This window comes from Rousettus aegyptiacus, unplaced genomic scaffold, assembly GCF_014176215.1.
Source record: "Rousettus aegyptiacus isolate mRouAeg1 unplaced genomic scaffold, mRouAeg1.p scaffold_m13_p_7, whole genome shotgun sequence".
In the NCBI taxonomy this organism is placed as follows: Eukaryota; Metazoa; Chordata; class Mammalia; order Chiroptera; family Pteropodidae; genus Rousettus; species Rousettus aegyptiacus.
This window is the reverse complement of record NW_023416310.1, coordinates 44,521,788-44,540,864: the sequence shown is the minus strand read 5'-3', so window position 1 is coordinate 44,540,864 and position 19,077 is coordinate 44,521,788. Positions and strand designations below refer to the sequence as shown.

Below are 19,077 nucleotides of genomic sequence, written 5' to 3'. Positions count from 1 at the left end.
GACAAAAATAAATGAAAATCTTTGGCAATCCTAACTTCCAGTGACAAACATAGCACACTATTTATATTATTTTCTATGCATTTTTTTTTTTTTACATAATTGGAATTATACTACATGTAATATGTCATTTAGCAGTCATCTCCATCTGAAGTTAATAGGGGCAGTTTTAGGTATTGCAAGGAAACTAAGTGAAGGTTATGAAGATCAGGGCTCTTGCAAAATATTTTCTCCTCTCAATAAATCTACACCAAAAAATTCTTGACTGTTGGCACTTATAAAACTTACAAATTGTCTTCTAAGCAGAGCATCAACATTTAAAAATTTTGTAGCTTGAGGTCAGAATAAATGGTGCACTCAAGACAGCTGCAACTTGCTAAGAATAAATATATTTTTTAAAGCTTTGTTTTTACTTGGTTGAAGACAATTCAGGATTTATGCACAAGTTATGTGTCTCCTGACACACAAACTCTTGCAGCTGTGCACAATTAAGCTTGGAAGGATTTTACCTTTGGAACCGTGATTGAGAGGTGGGTCTACCAAAATGGCTTAAGCCTTCCACACAAGTATGACCATGAATTATGGCAAATACTGAATGCTCTTAAAGAATACAAACCTATACAGAAACTCAGAGGAGAGGTGGGAAGGAGACCCCAGGTACACATTTGCGTATCGGCAGATGCCACTAAGCCGCCGATGTGCACGTTCGGGGCCAGAGCTGAATTGCGCGGAGCAGAGTTATATAGCTAGCACTCTTTTTCTCCCTTTCTCTTGGCAGCACCCAACTTTCTTCTAAATGAATGCTGAGCAAATTTTTAAAGAATGTCAGTTTGAAGAAGGCATAGATTATTAGCCTGCCTGGGCTGGTGCCTCTTGGTGTGAATCGCCTTCTCTTCCATCACCCTACTGAAGGGGCTCCCTCCATGAAAGTCCAGCTCTGTGGTGTGGAAGCAGAGGGGGTCCAACTTCCTCTATTGGGACAGCAGGGCTGGGGTAATGGCAATTTCTGGGAAGTTCATGAGCAAATCTCTCCCTCAACTACGCCTCAAAAAAATGCATTGAGTGCTAGATCCACACACGGCTTAGAGTTTCACTTAGAGGAAACTGCATGCTTGGTAGAGCAGGAGCATTGCGAGAGTGACTGCCTGCCAGGCACTGTGCAGCTAACTTTGGGCTGTGTAAACGCGTCCCCTGGAATAGTCTTTTGCCCCCAAATGAAAATCTTCACCACCTACTTACTGCTGATGACAACTCTCCTTTTATCCCCACTCCTCATATTACTGGAGCTTTTGTCTGACCAAGCAAAACTGCAATAAATTTCCATTTATCTATATTTTTGTCTGGGCCTGAAGGATAGGAACATGCACTAATACAATCTCTGCAGGAGCCACTTCAGAAGCAACTAAGCAGAACTAGAGCTCCCTCTGAAAACAGGGGCAAAGGGGAAACATCATCAGATACACAAAAAGCTTCTGAAGTTCAAGAAAGAGGGGACACTCAGAAGAGGAGCCTTACCTGTGATCATGCAGTCAGCTGCATACACTGACATGAAGTCAGTGTGGGCTGAGGTCCTTCCTCCCTGGTCCAGGGCCTTTTTCTTAAACCCTAGTTCAAGCGTCCACTCTAATTTCTCTGTGACCCTGGGCAAGGAGCTAAATTTCTCTGAGTTAAGATTTCTTGTCTGCAAAATGATGGGGAGCAGTAGGAATCAGTGCTCAGTGACATGGGCCTTCAGAGTCAGGGCAGTTAAGGATCTGTGGGGATCCACGCTGTGGAAATACCATACAGAAGAGGGCAAAATCCTCAGGATTAAACTGCCTGGGGTCCAAACGGCTTCTACTTCCAGCCATCTAAGTGACCTTGGGAGTTTCATCTCTGTGAGTTTCAGTACCCTTGTATGGAGTTACTTGAAATGATACAAGTAACTTTTCCCTCACTGGCCTGCTGGGAGGATGAGATAGTTTGGGGAGGGCATAGGGTAGATGCTCAGCAATCAGTAGCTGCTATCACTGAGATGAAGCTCCCAGGTGATTCTGATGTGCAGTCCAATTAAGAACTATGAGAGAGATGCTCCATTACGTCCCTTCATTCTGAGTTGCACAAAGTGACATTCCATCATCTTCACATGACATCAGGCCCCCAGGGCTGCACTAAGTGTGTTTGACCAATAGATGCAACACTCTAATCAGTGAGAAAGGAAATAACAGGCTTTCGTTTGGGAAGTTTCCTTCTCCTTTCCTCTGCCCTCTCTCCCCATCTGCCACCCTAGGTGCACTTCAACGATCTCCTCAGGGTGCCCACAGCACCTCAGGGCCCAAATGGACAGATTTTTTTAAAAACAGACACACTGGGATTTCTACATTTGCCTGAGTATTGTCTCTCGTCCCTCTGGGAAGCTTAGCCCCTCTTTGGAACTCTTAGAACTGCCTTCATGACTAATGTTCAGTTTGAAAAAACTATTTTCAAAGAGGGCAAAGCTTCATCCTCTGAGAGTGAACAAAATGTAAACCAGAGCCATGCGTAGTGAATGAGGTTGGAGATCAAACTGGAGAATAAAATCTTAAATCAAAAAAGAAGTGTGTCTATAAAACCAGGAAACTGATTTCTCACATGCCTTATAAATTGAATTTCAGTGAGTTTATTAAAAATCAATTTCTCTTATTTATAGTCATACCTCATGTGTCTCTTTACAACACCAGGATGGTTTAGCATGTTTTTCATTATCACATTAGTAAAAAGTCCATTTTTAAAATTTACTGTTCATTAAAATGGATCATTTCTCAGCTCATACTCCAGTGTCTACTTTTTAGTATTCTAATCTCTCTGCAAATGGATTTCCAATTGAAAGTGGATCTTTTCTTGGCACAATACACTGAATACTGGAGTAGGAAAAAGTGCAGCCAGAATAAATAAAGTTTGTCTGAAGATTTCCAAGATATTTTCTTGGCTGTGAGTGGGTTCGGCCTGGTCACTGGAGAGCCAACCAAATGCTAACTGAAGATGTGTGCTAGGACTAAGTAATTAATAAGAATTTTTAAATGAAATTTTAAATAACTTTTGTGTTTTTTTTTTTTCTTCTTATGATATGATGGCACATGATTGTAGGAAGCTTAGATACTGCAGATAAAAGGAAGAAAGTAGAAATTAATGGTGGTCTCATTCAGAGGTGACTACTGTTAACATTTTGATGTGTTGTCTCTCACGTTTCTTTCTCTCTCTGCATTCTAATTTATATGAATAAAACAGAAATGGTGCAAAGCACTGTTTCTAACTTATTTTTCACATGTGAAGCGACGTCATTAACATTTTCCCATGTCAGTAATTCTTCTTTCTCACAACATTAGGTAATTACTTAGGGGTGAAGTATGATTTATGTTATGAATTATCTACTGTTAAACATTTATGTTGTTACCCTTTAGATGTTTCAATTTGCTCTCCATTTGCTCTCTCTTCCTCTTCCTCCTCCTCTCCCTCTCCATCCTTCCCTCTCTCTCTCTCAATCTTTTGCTAGCATTAGCAATATGATGAACATATTGTAGCCAAGTCTTTGTAAGCATTCCTAATCATTTCCTTTTGATGCAGTTGAAATTTTGGGTCAAAAATGTATACAAGTAGTTGCCGTCCAAGGATGAATGAAAATACTTATTGCCTTGTATCTTTGCCAATATTGGGCATTGTATTTTTGTTAATCTTCATTAGTTTCATAAATTATTTCAATTTGCCTTTCATTGGTTACCGTGAGCATTTTTCATGTTATTGACCATAACTTTTATTGTAAATTTCTTTTTCATATCTTTTATCCGTTGATGTGGTCACCTTTTTCACTGATTTTAAAGAGATGTCTACGAATTAAAGTTATTGGCCCTCTGCTTGTTACATGTCTCATAAATAATTTTGCCACTTTTCTGCTTCCCTTTAGATTTCGTGGTGAGGGTAACACAAGAATTAAAAAATATGTATCCAAACTATCAAACCCTTCCTTTATGGTATCTCCTTTCTGTATTGTGCATAAAAAGTCTTTCTTCACTGAAAAATTATGTAAATATTTACTTTTGTTTTCTTCTAGAATTTTTATAGTTTCATATTCACATTTAAATCTTTCACCTGGAATTTGTTTAGATGTAAGGTGTGAGATAAAAACAAACTTAATTGTGTTTCCAAGTGGTTAGCCAGTCATCTCTACACCATTTTTGAAAAACCCACTCTTTCCCCACTGATTAAAAAGGTTACTTTACTTTATACTAAATTAACATAAGTGTTTGGCTCTGTTTATGGACTTTGTATTTCCTGTTTCAATGCTCAGCTTGCCTTTTGTGGCACCAGTCATACATTATTTCAATTACTTTTTTATACATCTTAAAATTGGCTAGGGCTTTTTTATACATCTTAAAATTGGCTAAGGTAAGTTTCCACATTTGTCTTGGCTATTCTTAAATGTTTATTCTTCCATATAAACTTTAGAATTATTCTGTTAACTTAAAAAGTCCCATCAGAGTTTTCACTGGGATAGTATTAAAAGTAAATATGAATTTGAAGATAATTGATGTTTTTATGATCGTTGCTACACCATTTAATAATAGTGATAATGATTATAATAAGTTAATGCCAGCAGCCAACATTGATCCACTGCTTACTGTGTGTCAGGTCCTGTTCTAAGCCCACTTCCCACATTTAAACCTAATAACAATCTAGGGTAGAGGTGCTATTATTGCCGCACTCATTTTACAGAGAGAAAAGTTAAGGTATGGAGATGTTCAAGAACCTGCCACAGTCACACAGCTTTACGGAAAAGCCAGATTCTTTTCCTGGGTGGTTTGGTTCCAGCGCCCGTGCTCATGTCTGGTATTTTCGCCATAAGCGTATTTGCTGTAATAGCTTTGCTGCAAGCACCTTCACCACAAATGTTTTTGCTGTACAGATAGAAAAGTTAAGATATGGAGATGTTCAAGAACCTGCCACAGTCACATAGCTTTTCGCTATAAAATATAAAGATAATAAAAAATAAAAAGAGATTAAAAAGAACATAATGAAATATGAAAAATTAATTACAAAATAAGATTTTATTGTGAAAAATGAAAATACATTGTCTTCGAAGTCTTTTGTTCAGAGTGTTATACTTTTTTAAAATTTTTGCTTCTTTTGTCTCCTCGTTTGGCATAAAATTTTTTCTTTTTTGCTGCAATTTCTTCTTGGTTAAGAGAGAGAAGAGTTTCCTACTAAAGAAATCAATAATTAATGTTCTCGAAGATTGTGGATTAGTAGCCATCTCTTTTCTAGGTGCCATAGCTTGGTAATCTTTGGGCTTTGACAGGTGGGAGGAATGACTGTGTTTACCAAAGAATTTGCACAGTGATATGTGATCATTTTCTAGTATAGTATGTAGTCCGGCTTTACATGTAGCTTTGCGATCTGGCTTCATAGCAGTTGTCACCCACTATTTTAAGACCACCATGTCTACTTCTCAGTGTATAGACCATATAAATCTTATATATTTACATGGGAATAACTGCGAGAACTTTGTCAATGGAGAAATTAAACCAACTGACAACTAGCTTAAATACATTAAGTCTGCCAAATGTACACCGGTCAACCAGTTGTTTTTTCTCTTACAGCAAAATTGCCTTACTGCCAATTGTGTGATGTTTGCAGTGAAAATGCTTTTGGCAAAGATGTTAACAGCAAAGACGCTTATGGTGAAAATACTTAGACCCATATCAGATACGAGTTCTTTGTCCCTTAGAGTCTGGTAAAACTTGAGTGAAAACATCTGGGTTTGGTGCTTTGGTTGTAAGAGTGGGAGATCTTCGTACTTCTCTTCCAGGTCATACATTTCATCTTCATCTGTGTCTAATCACACTGCTTAATCCGTCCATTAAATTGTATTCCAGCAAATAAACTTTTTCAAATTTAGAATTCAAACTAGGTTATCCTGCAAATCTGCCTTTGTTGAATGTTCTTTCTCTTTGGTATATTCGATTTCTTTACATACTTTAAATGTGTTTATTATACATTCTCTTTGAAATTGTTCTCTAGTCTTCTCTTCTTTCTTGTTCTCCTGTTTGTTTCATCCATCTTTACATGGTTTGCCACTTGGTGCCATGAGCCCATTTTTAGAGAGGGTTATTGACTGTAGGAGTGCTGTAGGTTAAGTTGGATGTAGGTTTAAATATGTTGCATTTAAAAATGTATTTATCTTTACTGTTCTCCATAATTTCTTGTTTATATTATTTGCTGTATGGAAATGAACAGGTAAATTAATAAAGGATTTTTTTTTTTTTGCAAATTCCAACATTTCACCCTTAGTTCTTTTTAATGACCACATGTTTGTGTTTAAGTGTTGCCTGCAGTATATAATATGGTTGAGTCACTGCCTTCCACTTCTCCAAACTGTCAGCACTGTACTGGAAGCACTTTAGTTTTGTAGTTTGTGCCCAGTCCCTACTCCAACAGCCTTTACTTCTTTACGTACATGGATGAGGTAGAGAGCCGTTCAGGTGTTTGCAGGTATATATTAGGAGAGGAAGAGAAGAGGGAGAAAGGATGGGCTTGTTTCTCAAGAAAGAAATTTTCATGGAGAAACTGGAAAACAGGCTTTTAGAATGTTATTCTACAAATCTGTAGTCAATTTGCATTTCACGTTATCCCAATGCAGCATCTCTGTAGTGAGGCAATGGTAACACAACGCCCCATTTACATCCCATCTTCAGAGAGGGCTCGCTTATCCGCTCATCCGGGGAAGCCTTCTATGGAAGGTGTTGATGCCTTTGAGTTTAACCCTCAAGAGTTTCTGATCTTAGGTTTCAGATTTTGGTTAAGGAGAGAGGGAAAGCGGACTTGAGCGACATCACAATTGAAAGGGGAAAGAAAGAACTCTGTAGAGGGCACACACCCAACTTTCACAGCATGATTACTCAGGGATACTTCAAAATGTTTTCAAATAGCAAACACGTTTTGGAGACTTGAGAATATTTCCAAGTATTAAGAAAACTAACTAAAGGTTTCAAATGTTTGCGATTATTCCAAGGCCAGGAATTCCAGATGTTTGTAAGGAAGCCACTACATATTTCTGTTTAAATATTCAAGAGGGTTTTAAGATGGTAAGGAGGAAAAAAATCATACCCTTTGATTCTTCCTTTTTAGAGCTAGGATAGTATCTATTATCAGGAGGACAAAACTACTGTGGGTGGCTGGTCAATCAATGTGAGTGTCCTCCTTTCTCTTTCTATCTCCCAGGGCCGTTGTGGCAAAAAGATGTGAAGCATTTAAAAGGACACAGCACTGTAGAAAATGCTGTATATTACTCTTTCATCACTGCAGATACTGAATCAATAATTATCTGTGTGATGGATGCCAGATGTAAATAATAACCAGGGCTCTTGGCCATCTGTCCTTTTATAATCAGACTTCCCCAAGTCTCCTGGACAGAGACATGAATCACACATGTCTTTAGATTGAGAACTTGCCTGCTACAAATGTCTTGTGAAAGTGCCAATGTTATGATAATTCTTTTTTTTGCATGAAATGCATTTAGTTTTGCTTTCATATTCCTGTATTTCATGTCAGGTATTCACCATGATGAGAGTTTCTTGGCTACTCCAAAAAAGAATCATCCAGACTAAAAGAAATTCCAGCATCTACACATGCAAGCCTAACAGCTTGGCTTTTGGTTTACTCGGAATCAATAAGTTTAGACCATCTATTTTTCACTCTTGTGCTCGAGAGTCCCTAATACTTTGTTGAGGAACGTCAGACTTTGTAAGTCCTCACGCACCAGCACCGGCACTAATGCCTGAGAGGGAGTCACTTAGCACACATGTTGATGGACTCAGAAACGAGCACCCTGCTGCCTTCGCCCTTGCTGGAGACTTCCGGAGGGGCAGACCCCTCTCTGCATGGTTTCCTGGTCGTGGTCCTGCCCGAAGATGGGGCGGCCATTCCCTCCCTGAGCAAGCTGAAGAAAGCCATAAAGGACTTACTGAGCGTGACTGACTCGTTGATCTTGAAGCTGCAGAGGACCCTGTCCACGTTGCGGGCGTGCCGGAAGCCGTTCCCTCTCACGACTACTTGAAATGATTCTGAAACAAATAATAACAGGACACGTGATTTGACTGCAGGCCATTAGACTTAGGTTTCCCATCTGCCCTGATTTAGTGCATTTAACTATTTTGCCAGGCTTAAAATATTTGAAAATTAGTTCAGGTTGGAAATCCAGAGCCACCATGTGGGTGCCTTTTGCTACAACTTCCCATCTCCTCACTAGGTGACCACAAGGCAGGCATACAGCCTCTTACTTTGAATTCCTACCTTCTTGCCTTTGCTCTTGCTGTTTATCGGACCTGGAATGCCATGCTCCCCTCTCTCTGTTGTTCAAACCTTACCCATGTCTCAAGTCCTCTCAGTTTTAAAAACTGTGATCTCTGCATCCCAGGGCCATAGGGGAGGGACCATCCACTTCTTCAATAAATTCAACAACTCTCATGTATCTCTTTTACATATAGAATGCCACCAAAAGGATTTCTTTAGAGCTCAGGGTCCCTAATATTTTTCGAAAACCACCACCTTATGGCTTTCCCCTTCTCTCTTGAACAACATGACTTGTAATTACGTACTGGCTGGTGTCATTCTTTTGTCTTTCCTTCCACAACTGGAAAAATTTTCCTTTGGGTTGGAAATTGCTTGATACTAGCTTTGGCCCTCCTGTGTCTGCCGGGCACACAGTAATAATAGTAGTGTTATGTGGGAACAATTGTCCTTTGCAATAAATCAAAGTCTTGCTTATCAGTGGCTAGTTGTCAAGCATTAACCTGTTTGAAATGCTGTTCGTCCCTTTATTGTAGTTATCATTCACTTCTCTCTGAATAGAAGAGAAAATATATCTCACGGTTCTCTAGCCCTATATATTAATTTCATGTTGGAACGATGCATGTTGAATTAATACTTAAATAAAATCATTACAAAGTAAATAATGATTCTTTACAATAGTCTTACCAAGAGGGGAAAACAGCCCTTGTCAATTCATTAGTTAAATGTTTAGGAACATTTGCTTAAGTTTGCCAGTAACTAATAGTCAGTGCTCTACTTTCTTTTGTCATCCTTTTGTGTATAAAACTGGGGCATGGGATAATGCTGTGTGGCATATAAAAAAAAGAAATCGGCAAAAAGTCAGAGGAAAAAAAATGCAGTATTTGTGAAAGCGGAACTTAAATTGTAAATTGCTATCCAAGTGGAGATTTTTGTTGGAGGAAGAATGGAATTAGAAGACTAGCACATGAGACTCTTTTAAACCTTAATAAATGTCATGAGAGTATGGTCACCTTAATTCCCAGGAAAATAATTTAGAGATCATGTTTGCCAAGAAAATAATACCCGATGTTAATTGTTCCCTCATTGTGTGCCAGACCCTGGCTCAGCATTGTATATGTCTGATGTCATTTAAACCTGCCCCCAGCCCAGGTAGGTGCAAGTGAAAAGACCTGAGCTTTGTGAGTTTAAATAACCTGTCCAAGGTCACATGGCTCATAGCTGTCGGAATCGGAACTGGAATCCGGGTCTGTCAGGCATCAAATGCCCCGCTCTTAGAACTCAGTCACTACGCTCTTTGCCATTATGTTAAAATGGAGCCTTTTGTCTTATGACACATGACTAAGTTAGAGAGTGACATTGTGGTTTTTAAAAAAGCTTATTTTATTTTTGTTTTAGGCAGATTTGCCCGTTTTGCAGAAAAGTGGATCTCGAATGGGAAACAAGAAACCGAAACCAAAGTAAAAGAACCCGGAGGCACTGCATGTGCCATAAGAGTACAAATTTGGACAGAATGCTTTTTACAAGTATAATGGACCTCAATACTAAGGAATTTGAGATTTTAAATGACTTGCCTAAGGTCATGTAATTGCTAAGCAGCAAAACTTGTATCCAAGTATTCACTAACTTAGTTTTAAACTATAGTAATTAAGGTCATGGGCACATGGTTTTTCAGGACCATAAGTCCTACGAATATTAAAGTTTTATATATGCGTATTGATGCATACACACAATTGCTAAGTTTAAAAAGATGGACTTAATGGTTTTCTTTAGATGTCCACCTGGCATGTGACTGATGATGTCGTTGGTTCATCAACAGTGTGGAAGTGTCTTACTCTATTTTATTTACTCAGATTAAGCCTATAGAAACCTATTTCTGTTTTTAGTTTGAATGCTAGACCTCCAGAAATCTGCCGTTAGATGTTTTTGCTGATTCGAATGTTTTCTGCCTCACTTCTGTGCCTATTTCTCATTTCCTCAAAGCTCGATGGAGGGAGAGAAGGCTCTGGAAACGCAGGCTGCACGCTGGGGCCCCTTCTCTAACAACATGTTCTCGCATTACCAGTTCAGCTGCTGAGCCCTCCATGAAAGACGCTGCCCACACGTCTATCTGGCCCGACCTCAGGGTGTTTAGGAAGAAAGACAGCAGGAACCCACGACGTGGCACCAGCGGAAACCAAACAATTTTACCCCCTAGGACTGAGAAGAAGATGGAGGGAGCGATGCTGCGGGAAGCACAGCAGAGGGGAGGCGCCTGGCGCTCTTTCCGTGTCGGAGAGCACATGTGGTTTCCAGAGGAGCCCAGACATCTGACTTGGCAGCCCAACCAGAACGTCAGCTGTTCACACACTGCAGTTATGTAACAAAAACCGTCAGACGAATGCACCGGCAAGGGAGAGCCAGGACACTCCAGAACCAGGACATACCGATTTAACTCCGTTTATCCACAAAGCCCTGACCCCTACCTTTCAAAATATGTACAGCTAAGTGTTTTTACGTAATTTGCATGTTGAGTTACAGCTCTTACAAGAAGTAGCTAGGAATTGTAGGACTTTAGGAAGGAATTTCTATTTGAAAATGATCTTTGATATAATCTTTTTAAGATATCTATTTTAAAGTATCTTTAAGACATAGGTTCATTACAATTGTCTCTCTTATTTATTCTCAATTATAATTTAAGCTTCTTGATCATAGAGGCCATCATTTCTATCTCTTCAGAATTTTTGCCTGTGTCTGACCCAGGGCTAAGTCAGTCTTGGTATTTTCATTGAATGAATAAATAAATGACATCTTGGTATAGAACGGGAATAAAAGAAAAGGACAAAGTGGTCATTTTTCAGGTACCAGTCAGATCTAATCCTTTTTATTTTCTGAGAATTAATAAGGCTAATGAATGAAAAGATGTTCAATATCATTAGTCGTTAGAACAAGGCAAATCAAAACCACAACAAGCTATTACTCTATACTCATTACAATAGCTATAATAAAATAGATGGACAATAAAAAGTGTTGGTGAAAAAATTAGAGCCCTCATACATTGTTGGTAGGAATGTAAAATGGTATAGCTGCTTTGTAAGATAGTTTGGTAGTTCCTTAAAATGTTAAACACAGAATTACCTTATGACCCAGAAATTCCACCCTTTGGTATATATATCCAAGAAAACTGAAAATGTAGTTCTATAAAAAAAATTTGTACATATATGTTTACAGTAGCATTATTCATTATAGGCCCAAAGTAGAAACAAACCAAATGTCCAAACGTGATAACTCTGGAAGTCTACAATGGAACATCATTTACTCACAAAAAGCTATCAAGTTCTGACACATGCTAATACATGGATGAATCTTGTAGACATTATGCTAAATGAAAGAAGCCAGGCACAAAAGGCCATATATTGTACGATTCCATTCATGTGAAAAGTCCAGATTAGCAAAGCCATAGAGACAGAAAATAGGTTGGTGGTTGTCAGGCTGAAAAAAAGGGGTAAATAGGGAGTGACTGCTTTGACTTTCTTTCTGGGTGATGAAAATATTCTGGAATTAGAGAGTGGTTATGGTTGTATATATTTGTGAATATATTAAAAACCACCAAATTGTACTTTATACAAGGGTAAATTTTAGATACGGGAATTTTAGCTCAATTAAAAAAATTAAGGTCAGTGAATAGTTGGATAAACTTATTTCATTGTGTTCTCTCCTTTTCTTTTTCCTTTTTTTTTTTTTTGGAAATGTGGAACACATAACTTTGAGAGGACCTCAGAAAAGATTGACAATCATTCATTGTATCTGGAAATGGCACATCTCTATATTCTCCATTTACTCTGGTCACCCAAGGCTTTTCTTAAAAATTATTGTTAATGATATTTCATCTCATATGTGAGTTTAAATTTGCTCTCCTATTAGGTGCTTAATGTAATATCTAAAATATAATATAGAGACTACTGTGTATTAAATGTTTTCTGATGCCTAAATTATTCTAGAACTTTAAAAATTTTATAGCTATTTATTTATAACAGTGAGGTAAATAAATTGCATATAAAGTATATAGCTTAATACATTTTGACATATATGTTTATAATCATTGGGCAATACCACAAGTAAAAAAGTGACCACATCTATCACCCTCAAAAGTTTCCATGTGTCTTTTTGTAATTTCTCCCTCCTGTTGCTCCCTACCACCACTGATTGGCCCTCTGTGTTGTGGATTTGTTTCATTTTCTAAGATTTTATATAAATGAAATCATGCAGTAAGTAAATTTTTTTGCCTAATTTCTTCTACTCAGCATGATTATTTTAAGACTCATCCATAATTATACTGAGATTTATGCATAGCTTATTCCTTTTTATTACCGCATATTATTCATTGTATGGATAAATTACAGTTTTTTAATCCATTTATCTGCTGATAACATTTGAATTGTTCACAGTTGTTGGCTATTAAAATAGAGCTATTATAGACATTTGTATGGAAGTCTTTGTCTGGACATTGATTTTTTTCTCTCTCTTGTATTATTACAATATCTAGAGGTAGAATGGCCAGGTGATATGGTAGATGTGTATTTAATTTTTTAATAAACTGTAAAAACTGTTTTTCAAAGTGATTGTTTCACTTTAGATTCCCACCACAGTGTATGAGAGTCCCTCTTAAAGCAGAAATATCTTTAATGAACAGGAAGTTGAAACAGAGAATTAAACAATTCATCCAGAAGAGGTACTTAAGAGCCAGGCATGAGTGCTTTGAAAAACAATGAAAAAGGAAAGAAATAAAATCACTGCTTTTCTTGCTTAAATGTGTCTATTTTAAGCAACTAACTTCCAAATGGAAAACATGAAGCCTAAAACTACCTTTGCTACTTCATCCAGTTTTATTACAAAAGATGGGAAACAATACAGAAGGAATAATACAACTGCTTCTGAAATGATAACGTGAGTAGCTAATTATAACCTCCTTCCATTTCTGAAATACAAAAACTTCAAATGTGGAGCAGTTGGCAGGTTGCACACTTGATTCCAATTAGTTCTTTCCTGGAACGCTTGCCTACATAGTACATTGAGAGCCATTCAAGGTTGCAGCCAACTGAGTGGGATCGGAGGAAAACTGTACTTAGGCAAAAGGGTGCATTTTCTAGAGAGGAGCTACACTAGGCAGGGCTAGCCTAACAGTGGGTCAATTCTCCTCATTATAGACAGCCTAATCTGCAAATGTATTTAATTAGAAACTTTTAAAAAGAGTCTGTATTGGAAGGGAAGCAAAATTATTTAAATGCAGATAATGTCTAAGGTGCTATAAAGGCTCTCCATACAGCAAGTTTAATTCTCTGCTTTTACGTGTTTTCGAACAGGGGCTATAAATACAGTAACAGAAGCTCCACGCTAAATGGCAGTCTTAGGCTTGGCCTGAGTATTGGGTGATAATAGGGAGTGGTGAGCAGTAAGGTGAACTGGAAAGAGTACATACCTTTAAAGGGAACTTATTTTCTTGCAATAAGTACAGGCCCAGTGGTCTAGATCTGATTTTTCAAGAAGGGATGAAAATCTGAACTTTTAGGTGAAATCAGGTTTTTAAATGTTAGCAATTATTTAAAGTTTCTTTTAAAAAGGCAGTGCGGATCAAAAAGAACGTATGTGTAGACCAGATAGGGATTGTAGGCTATGAGTTTATAAACTCTGGTGGTGGTTTCCAGGTTTATCACCTCTTCTCCTAAGGACATGCTTTTGTCAATGCCATTCTTAAAATATGGGACTTGGAACCGTGGTCTGAACTTGAAATAGGGCATGGAATTAACTCTCTTGACCTGGACACTGGATGGCTATTGAGGCACCCTAAGATTACATCAGCCTTTTGTTTGTTTGTTTGTTTGTTTTGGTCAGAGGCATTCTTGTCAGCTATCAAGATAGCTATGCTTCTGTTTTTTCTTTTTCCCCATATGAATCTGCTTGTATGTGAAGCTGGCTGTTTGAATCCAAACTCAACATTCGTTCCATTAACTTTCACCTTATTATGTGCAGCTCAACATAGAAAGATCTATGTTGGATCTCAGTTTTGTCAACCACCCAGTGTATTATGTCTCCACCTCTCTCAGAACTCAGTTTGCTGTCCAAACCATGGGTGTTGTTGAGTTGTTAGTGAAAGCCAGCTGAGATCATCGTCTTCGGGGGAATGCAACTGTCAGCACAGAGCTGAAAGACCCGGGTGGGCTCCACAGCAAAGCTGGCACTGGGGGCCAGTGAGGGGAAGTCATTCGCAGAGTGAGGGAAGGAGCTGAAAGGAAGTTTTTGACGAAAGCAAGTTCTACATTTTTTTTTTTTAACAGATCTGCCTAGGATTCAGTCCCCTTATTATACTTAGAAATACGAACGATCAGTCATTTTCTTGTTTACTCTCTCTCCAGCACATAGTTAGTTAATAAATTGTTTTGCAGGTACTCTGAATTCTATCAATGTTCTCCCAATTATCTTTCAGTAGAGAAACAGGTTTTTCTCATCCAGGTATAATGTTATCAACATCATAATTCTCACATTCAGTCCTCATTAAAATAATACTGATGACGATAATGTCACCTTGTTTTGTATAATGGTTTATGCTTTTCAAAACACTTTGACATAAGTCCCTGGGTCCTGGCAGTACCCTAACAAAAATCGCAGAGGGGGTATGTCTGGGTCTACTTGGCAGGATTCATAACCATGGACAATGAAACAGGCTCCAGTGCTTCACGAAAGCCATACTCCCTTCAGAAAATGATCGGCCACTGACCTTCGAGGAAATCCACAGAACTTTTGGTGTAAGGATATCTTTTGGAAGTTTCATTTTCTTCTTATTAAAGTTCTTCTCTAGCCAGCATGTTTTAGCCATTATGATTCTAATTCAAAAGAGATGAGAGCTTGCCTTTTTGAAACCTAGGGCTAACTTCCATCACTGTGTCTTGTATTAATTTTTTCTTTATAAGAAATAAAGGAAATAGAATTGGATAGTTTACTCCAACACAGGAAACTACTGTTTGTCTATAAAAATATGCAATATTTCACATAAGCCAGAGATTTAAAAAATATCTAAAGAAAGGTTCCTTGGATTACCAATTTTATTGATTCTACCAAAGAAACAGCTCTTGAAAATTTTATCAGTTTACTTGCTTTAAATTTTTAAAATTATCAATGCATTTTTAATCTTCTTTTCTTGTATTTTCCTTAGTTTTTTAAAAATATCTTTTACTTCATTATTTATTTTTCTTTTCTATTTGATAAGGAATATAAAAATTTATGAATTTGCTAGGATCAGTTCTTGTGGACACTGATATTTCTGTGCCATATTCTTTTAATATGTGGGACATTTTTATTGTCCTGAATATCTCAAAGGTATGTAAAGGAGATTTTGGCTTACTAAACTTTGATTTAAGAACTATTTAGGAAGATGTTTTTCTATTATCTAAGTTAAGATTTTGTTTTTATTTTGTTCTTTCTATCTTTGGCCGTTAGTTTCTAATTGTGCTTCTTTTTATTTAGACAGTTCAGAAGTATGCTAACTTCTTAAGTTGATGTGAAAGGAGTTAATAAGGATCAAATGAACAAATGTCAGTACATTGTTTGTTGAAGGAATAAATGAATCAAGACATTCAATCAACATTAATTGACCACCTGTTAAGTGCCACATCCTCTGTTAGGTAATGGGAAGTGAAAAGAAATAAGAGTCCTTATTTGTCCTCAAGAACCCTACAGGAGAGGAATTGATTATGCTAATGAATTAACAGAAGTGTATTCTTGTCTTTAGACTCTATGACTCACTACAAGATTGCAACACATCCAGTAGGATTGCTAAACCGCAATTCTGGGTTTTCCTCATGAATTAATAGCAATTAATAAACTCCCTTGTTTTCTAATTATTTTTAAATGAAGGAACTACCAAAATTTTGGAGGCAAATTATCTTAAAGCTAATGACCCGTAGTTGAGGCTCCTCACTGCAAAGACCTCTTACAAGGCCTTGGTGCTGGGTTCATGTGCTCATTAGCTTTAGTCAAACATGCAAATGTAAGATTTTCCAATTCCTTTTCTTAAATAGGCTCTCCTGCATCTGTTCCTGTGGCAATCACAGCTGCGCCTGCTGTATGTGTTACAAGGTAGCAATTTATTTAGAGGTCAGTGGATCATATTTGTTGATTGCTTTTCTTTGGGAAATTTACACATTTCTCTGAATAGTTAGTCACCCAGTATTGTTAACAACTTTATATGTTTACATATATACTTGTTTTGTTGTTGGCACATATTATTCAGTACATCTAACTCCTTGAAAGTTTTTCAGCTGTTCTAACATACAGCGAAGAAACTGTAATGAAATCTTTAAGGAATAACTTCATTTATATCAATAAAATTTTCCATGAAGAATCAAAATGTATAGTGTTCGAAAAAGCCTAAAAGTTCTTCCTCCATGTTTATAGGGTTGCCTGATATATTTTCTGTGGTAAATTAATAATTAGCATTTGGCATTTTGAGAGACTAGAAAGGTGATATCAACAGACCTCTCAGTGGTGAAAGACTCAAGCTTGTGCAACACAGGAATTCACGGGAAGAGAATTTACCTTTTTGTATCTCCAGCACCTAAGATGGCCCCTGGAATTCAGTATTTCTTAACAATACTTTTTAAATAAATAAAAGAATGATGGGAAACCTGTCAGGAATCCTATAAAAAGGGCCATCATGGTTGAAGTTTTAGGCAATCTGTTACAATACAAAATAATAGCAAGACCCCAATTTGGATCAGTTAGAAAAAATATTGTAACTCAGAGAAGGTTGATACTTTGTGTAAGTAGAGACTGCCTATATTAATGACAAAACTATAATGGTCCTTTACTTGGACAATTGAGGCTGCCTACACCATTTTGTGAGGACTGGTAGATCAAGCAATTGATTAAGATCAATATATTAATTATGGAGAGAGGCCAGAACCAATTAAATAATTAAATATTTCAACATTTCAGGGGTGGCCTATGATCACTGTGATCACCTGGTATCTGTAGGGCTGCTATGAGGAAGGAGGGTTAGACTCCACTTCAAGCCAGGTGGTAATGTGTGGGAATCCAGTGTTTCTGCAATACTCTCATAATTAATCCCATAGAAAGAGACAGTTTGGACAGACTTTCAAAGTTTCGAACAACTGACATGCTCTTCTTTCTTTTCTTTTTTTCTTAGAAGCAAAAATATCTAACAATTTCTACTCTTTCCACTCTCCCCCTTCCTGCCCTGCTTGCCCTCTTTCCCATCAATAAAATAAACATGTGATTCAAACTCAAAATATCACTTGTATGACAGCAATTAATTTCGATTTACCTCCTGCACAAATGGTGGATGGTTCAGCTGCTAGAATTTCGATGCAGGACTTCTTTAAAATCTAGGAGGAGAGGAAATAAAAAAGTCAAAGCACAGATTATTTTGTTAAAACAGTGAAGTTGGTTTTGCCTTTAGTTTCCAAGGTTCAAAGACATTATGCTAAAGTAGGTATATGGGCATGGAGCGACATCTTTACTAGTAGCATTAATGTCGAACATTCAGTAAGTCAACAGTGTGTTAGATGCTTCTGGGTATCCCAAAAGCCATACAAATTATTCATTCATTTGTTCTTTTGGCAGATATTTTCTGAGTCTATGATATGCTGAACCTAGTTATGAAAATGGGACTTACACTTAAAAAGATAAATAACAATGGCTGGTCACATGCACTAGATGTCAGGGTGAAGGGGCAGACAGCAGGAGTTATAGAGTTCATAGAGGGAGATCACCGAGGTCTGGTACATTGGGAAGAACTTCATGGAAGAGATGGGACCTGAGAGTAGGACTCAGTCAAGTGGAGAGGATCGAGTTAAGGGAAGGTTGGAGTCCAGGCTAGGAATGGTGTGAGCAAAAGTGAGAAAGTAGAAATACATAAATCTCTTCAGCTGGAACAAAAGAAGCTTGAAAAGTAGAAAAAAGAAGAGTGATAACAGTAGGGTGGAGATGGCCAACATTCTATAGGATCATTTTCCGATTACCATACTCAGAGTTTTCTTTTTGTTAGAGAAGTATGGAAAGATGTCGAGGAAGAGGGCTGTGAAGCCTGCTTTATTATGCCCCACTCTTCAGGAGGACGCCTTAAGCCATAAGAGGAAATGTAGTCTTCTCCTCCAAATAAGAATTTGCAGATTTGAATGGAGAATATAGGGAGACTCCATGACCCAATGGGAAGTCCATAAGGAAAGCTGCTTCTGGCCAAAGCCGAGAGTTTGACTGGTAAGGTTTAAGCTTCTCTTCACCATTTATGAATTCCATTTCTTGTTGAATATTGATTATAAAATTTCAATGGAGTATTTTAAATAAGCATAGGACACTGAATTAATTTGTCAAGCAAATGCAGTATATTTTTTGGGCCTTACTTAATTTGGAAATTGAGATGGTTCAGAGGGCTGAAAGAAATCATTTCTATTAATGAAAGGGGCATTTGTTAGGAGAATTAATAGTGAAATTATAAAATTTAAAGTCAGTAAAAGAAAAGGTATCTTTTCGCATTGGGAAACACCTACTTATTTGCACCAATGCATTTACTTACATGTGCTACTTTGTTCCAGCTTAAGTGATACATACAACACAAGTTACACTAAAAAAAAATGATATAATAAATTTCAAACGAGGAGGAGATGGATTAAAGGAAAATAAAAGGAAGATAAAGTGAGATGTGAGAACTGCATAGAAAAAGATACACTGTGAGGAGCTTATTTCCTTGCTCGGAGTGGCTCATGGATTTAGTTCTAAGCTTTC

At 37.4% G+C, this 19,077-nt stretch overlaps 1 protein-coding gene across 3 annotated transcripts in view; it reads right to left on the bottom strand.

Annotated features, from left to right (window-relative positions):
* ANTXR1 (ANTXR cell adhesion molecule 1) overlaps positions 1-19,077 on the bottom strand; it is a 201,201-nt gene that overhangs the window by 113,727 nt on the left and 68,397 nt on the right. For all 3 annotated transcript variants that reach the window (XM_036225088.1, XM_016128442.2, XM_036225087.1), the window contains exons 9-10: positions 17,618-17,678; positions 7,974-8,072 (exon numbers count right to left, since the gene is read on the bottom strand). In XM_036225088.1, coding sequence (XP_036080981.1) covers positions 7,974-8,072; positions 17,618-17,678 — 160 coding nt within the window. The remainder of the gene's footprint in view (positions 1-7,973; positions 8,073-17,617; positions 17,679-19,077) is intronic.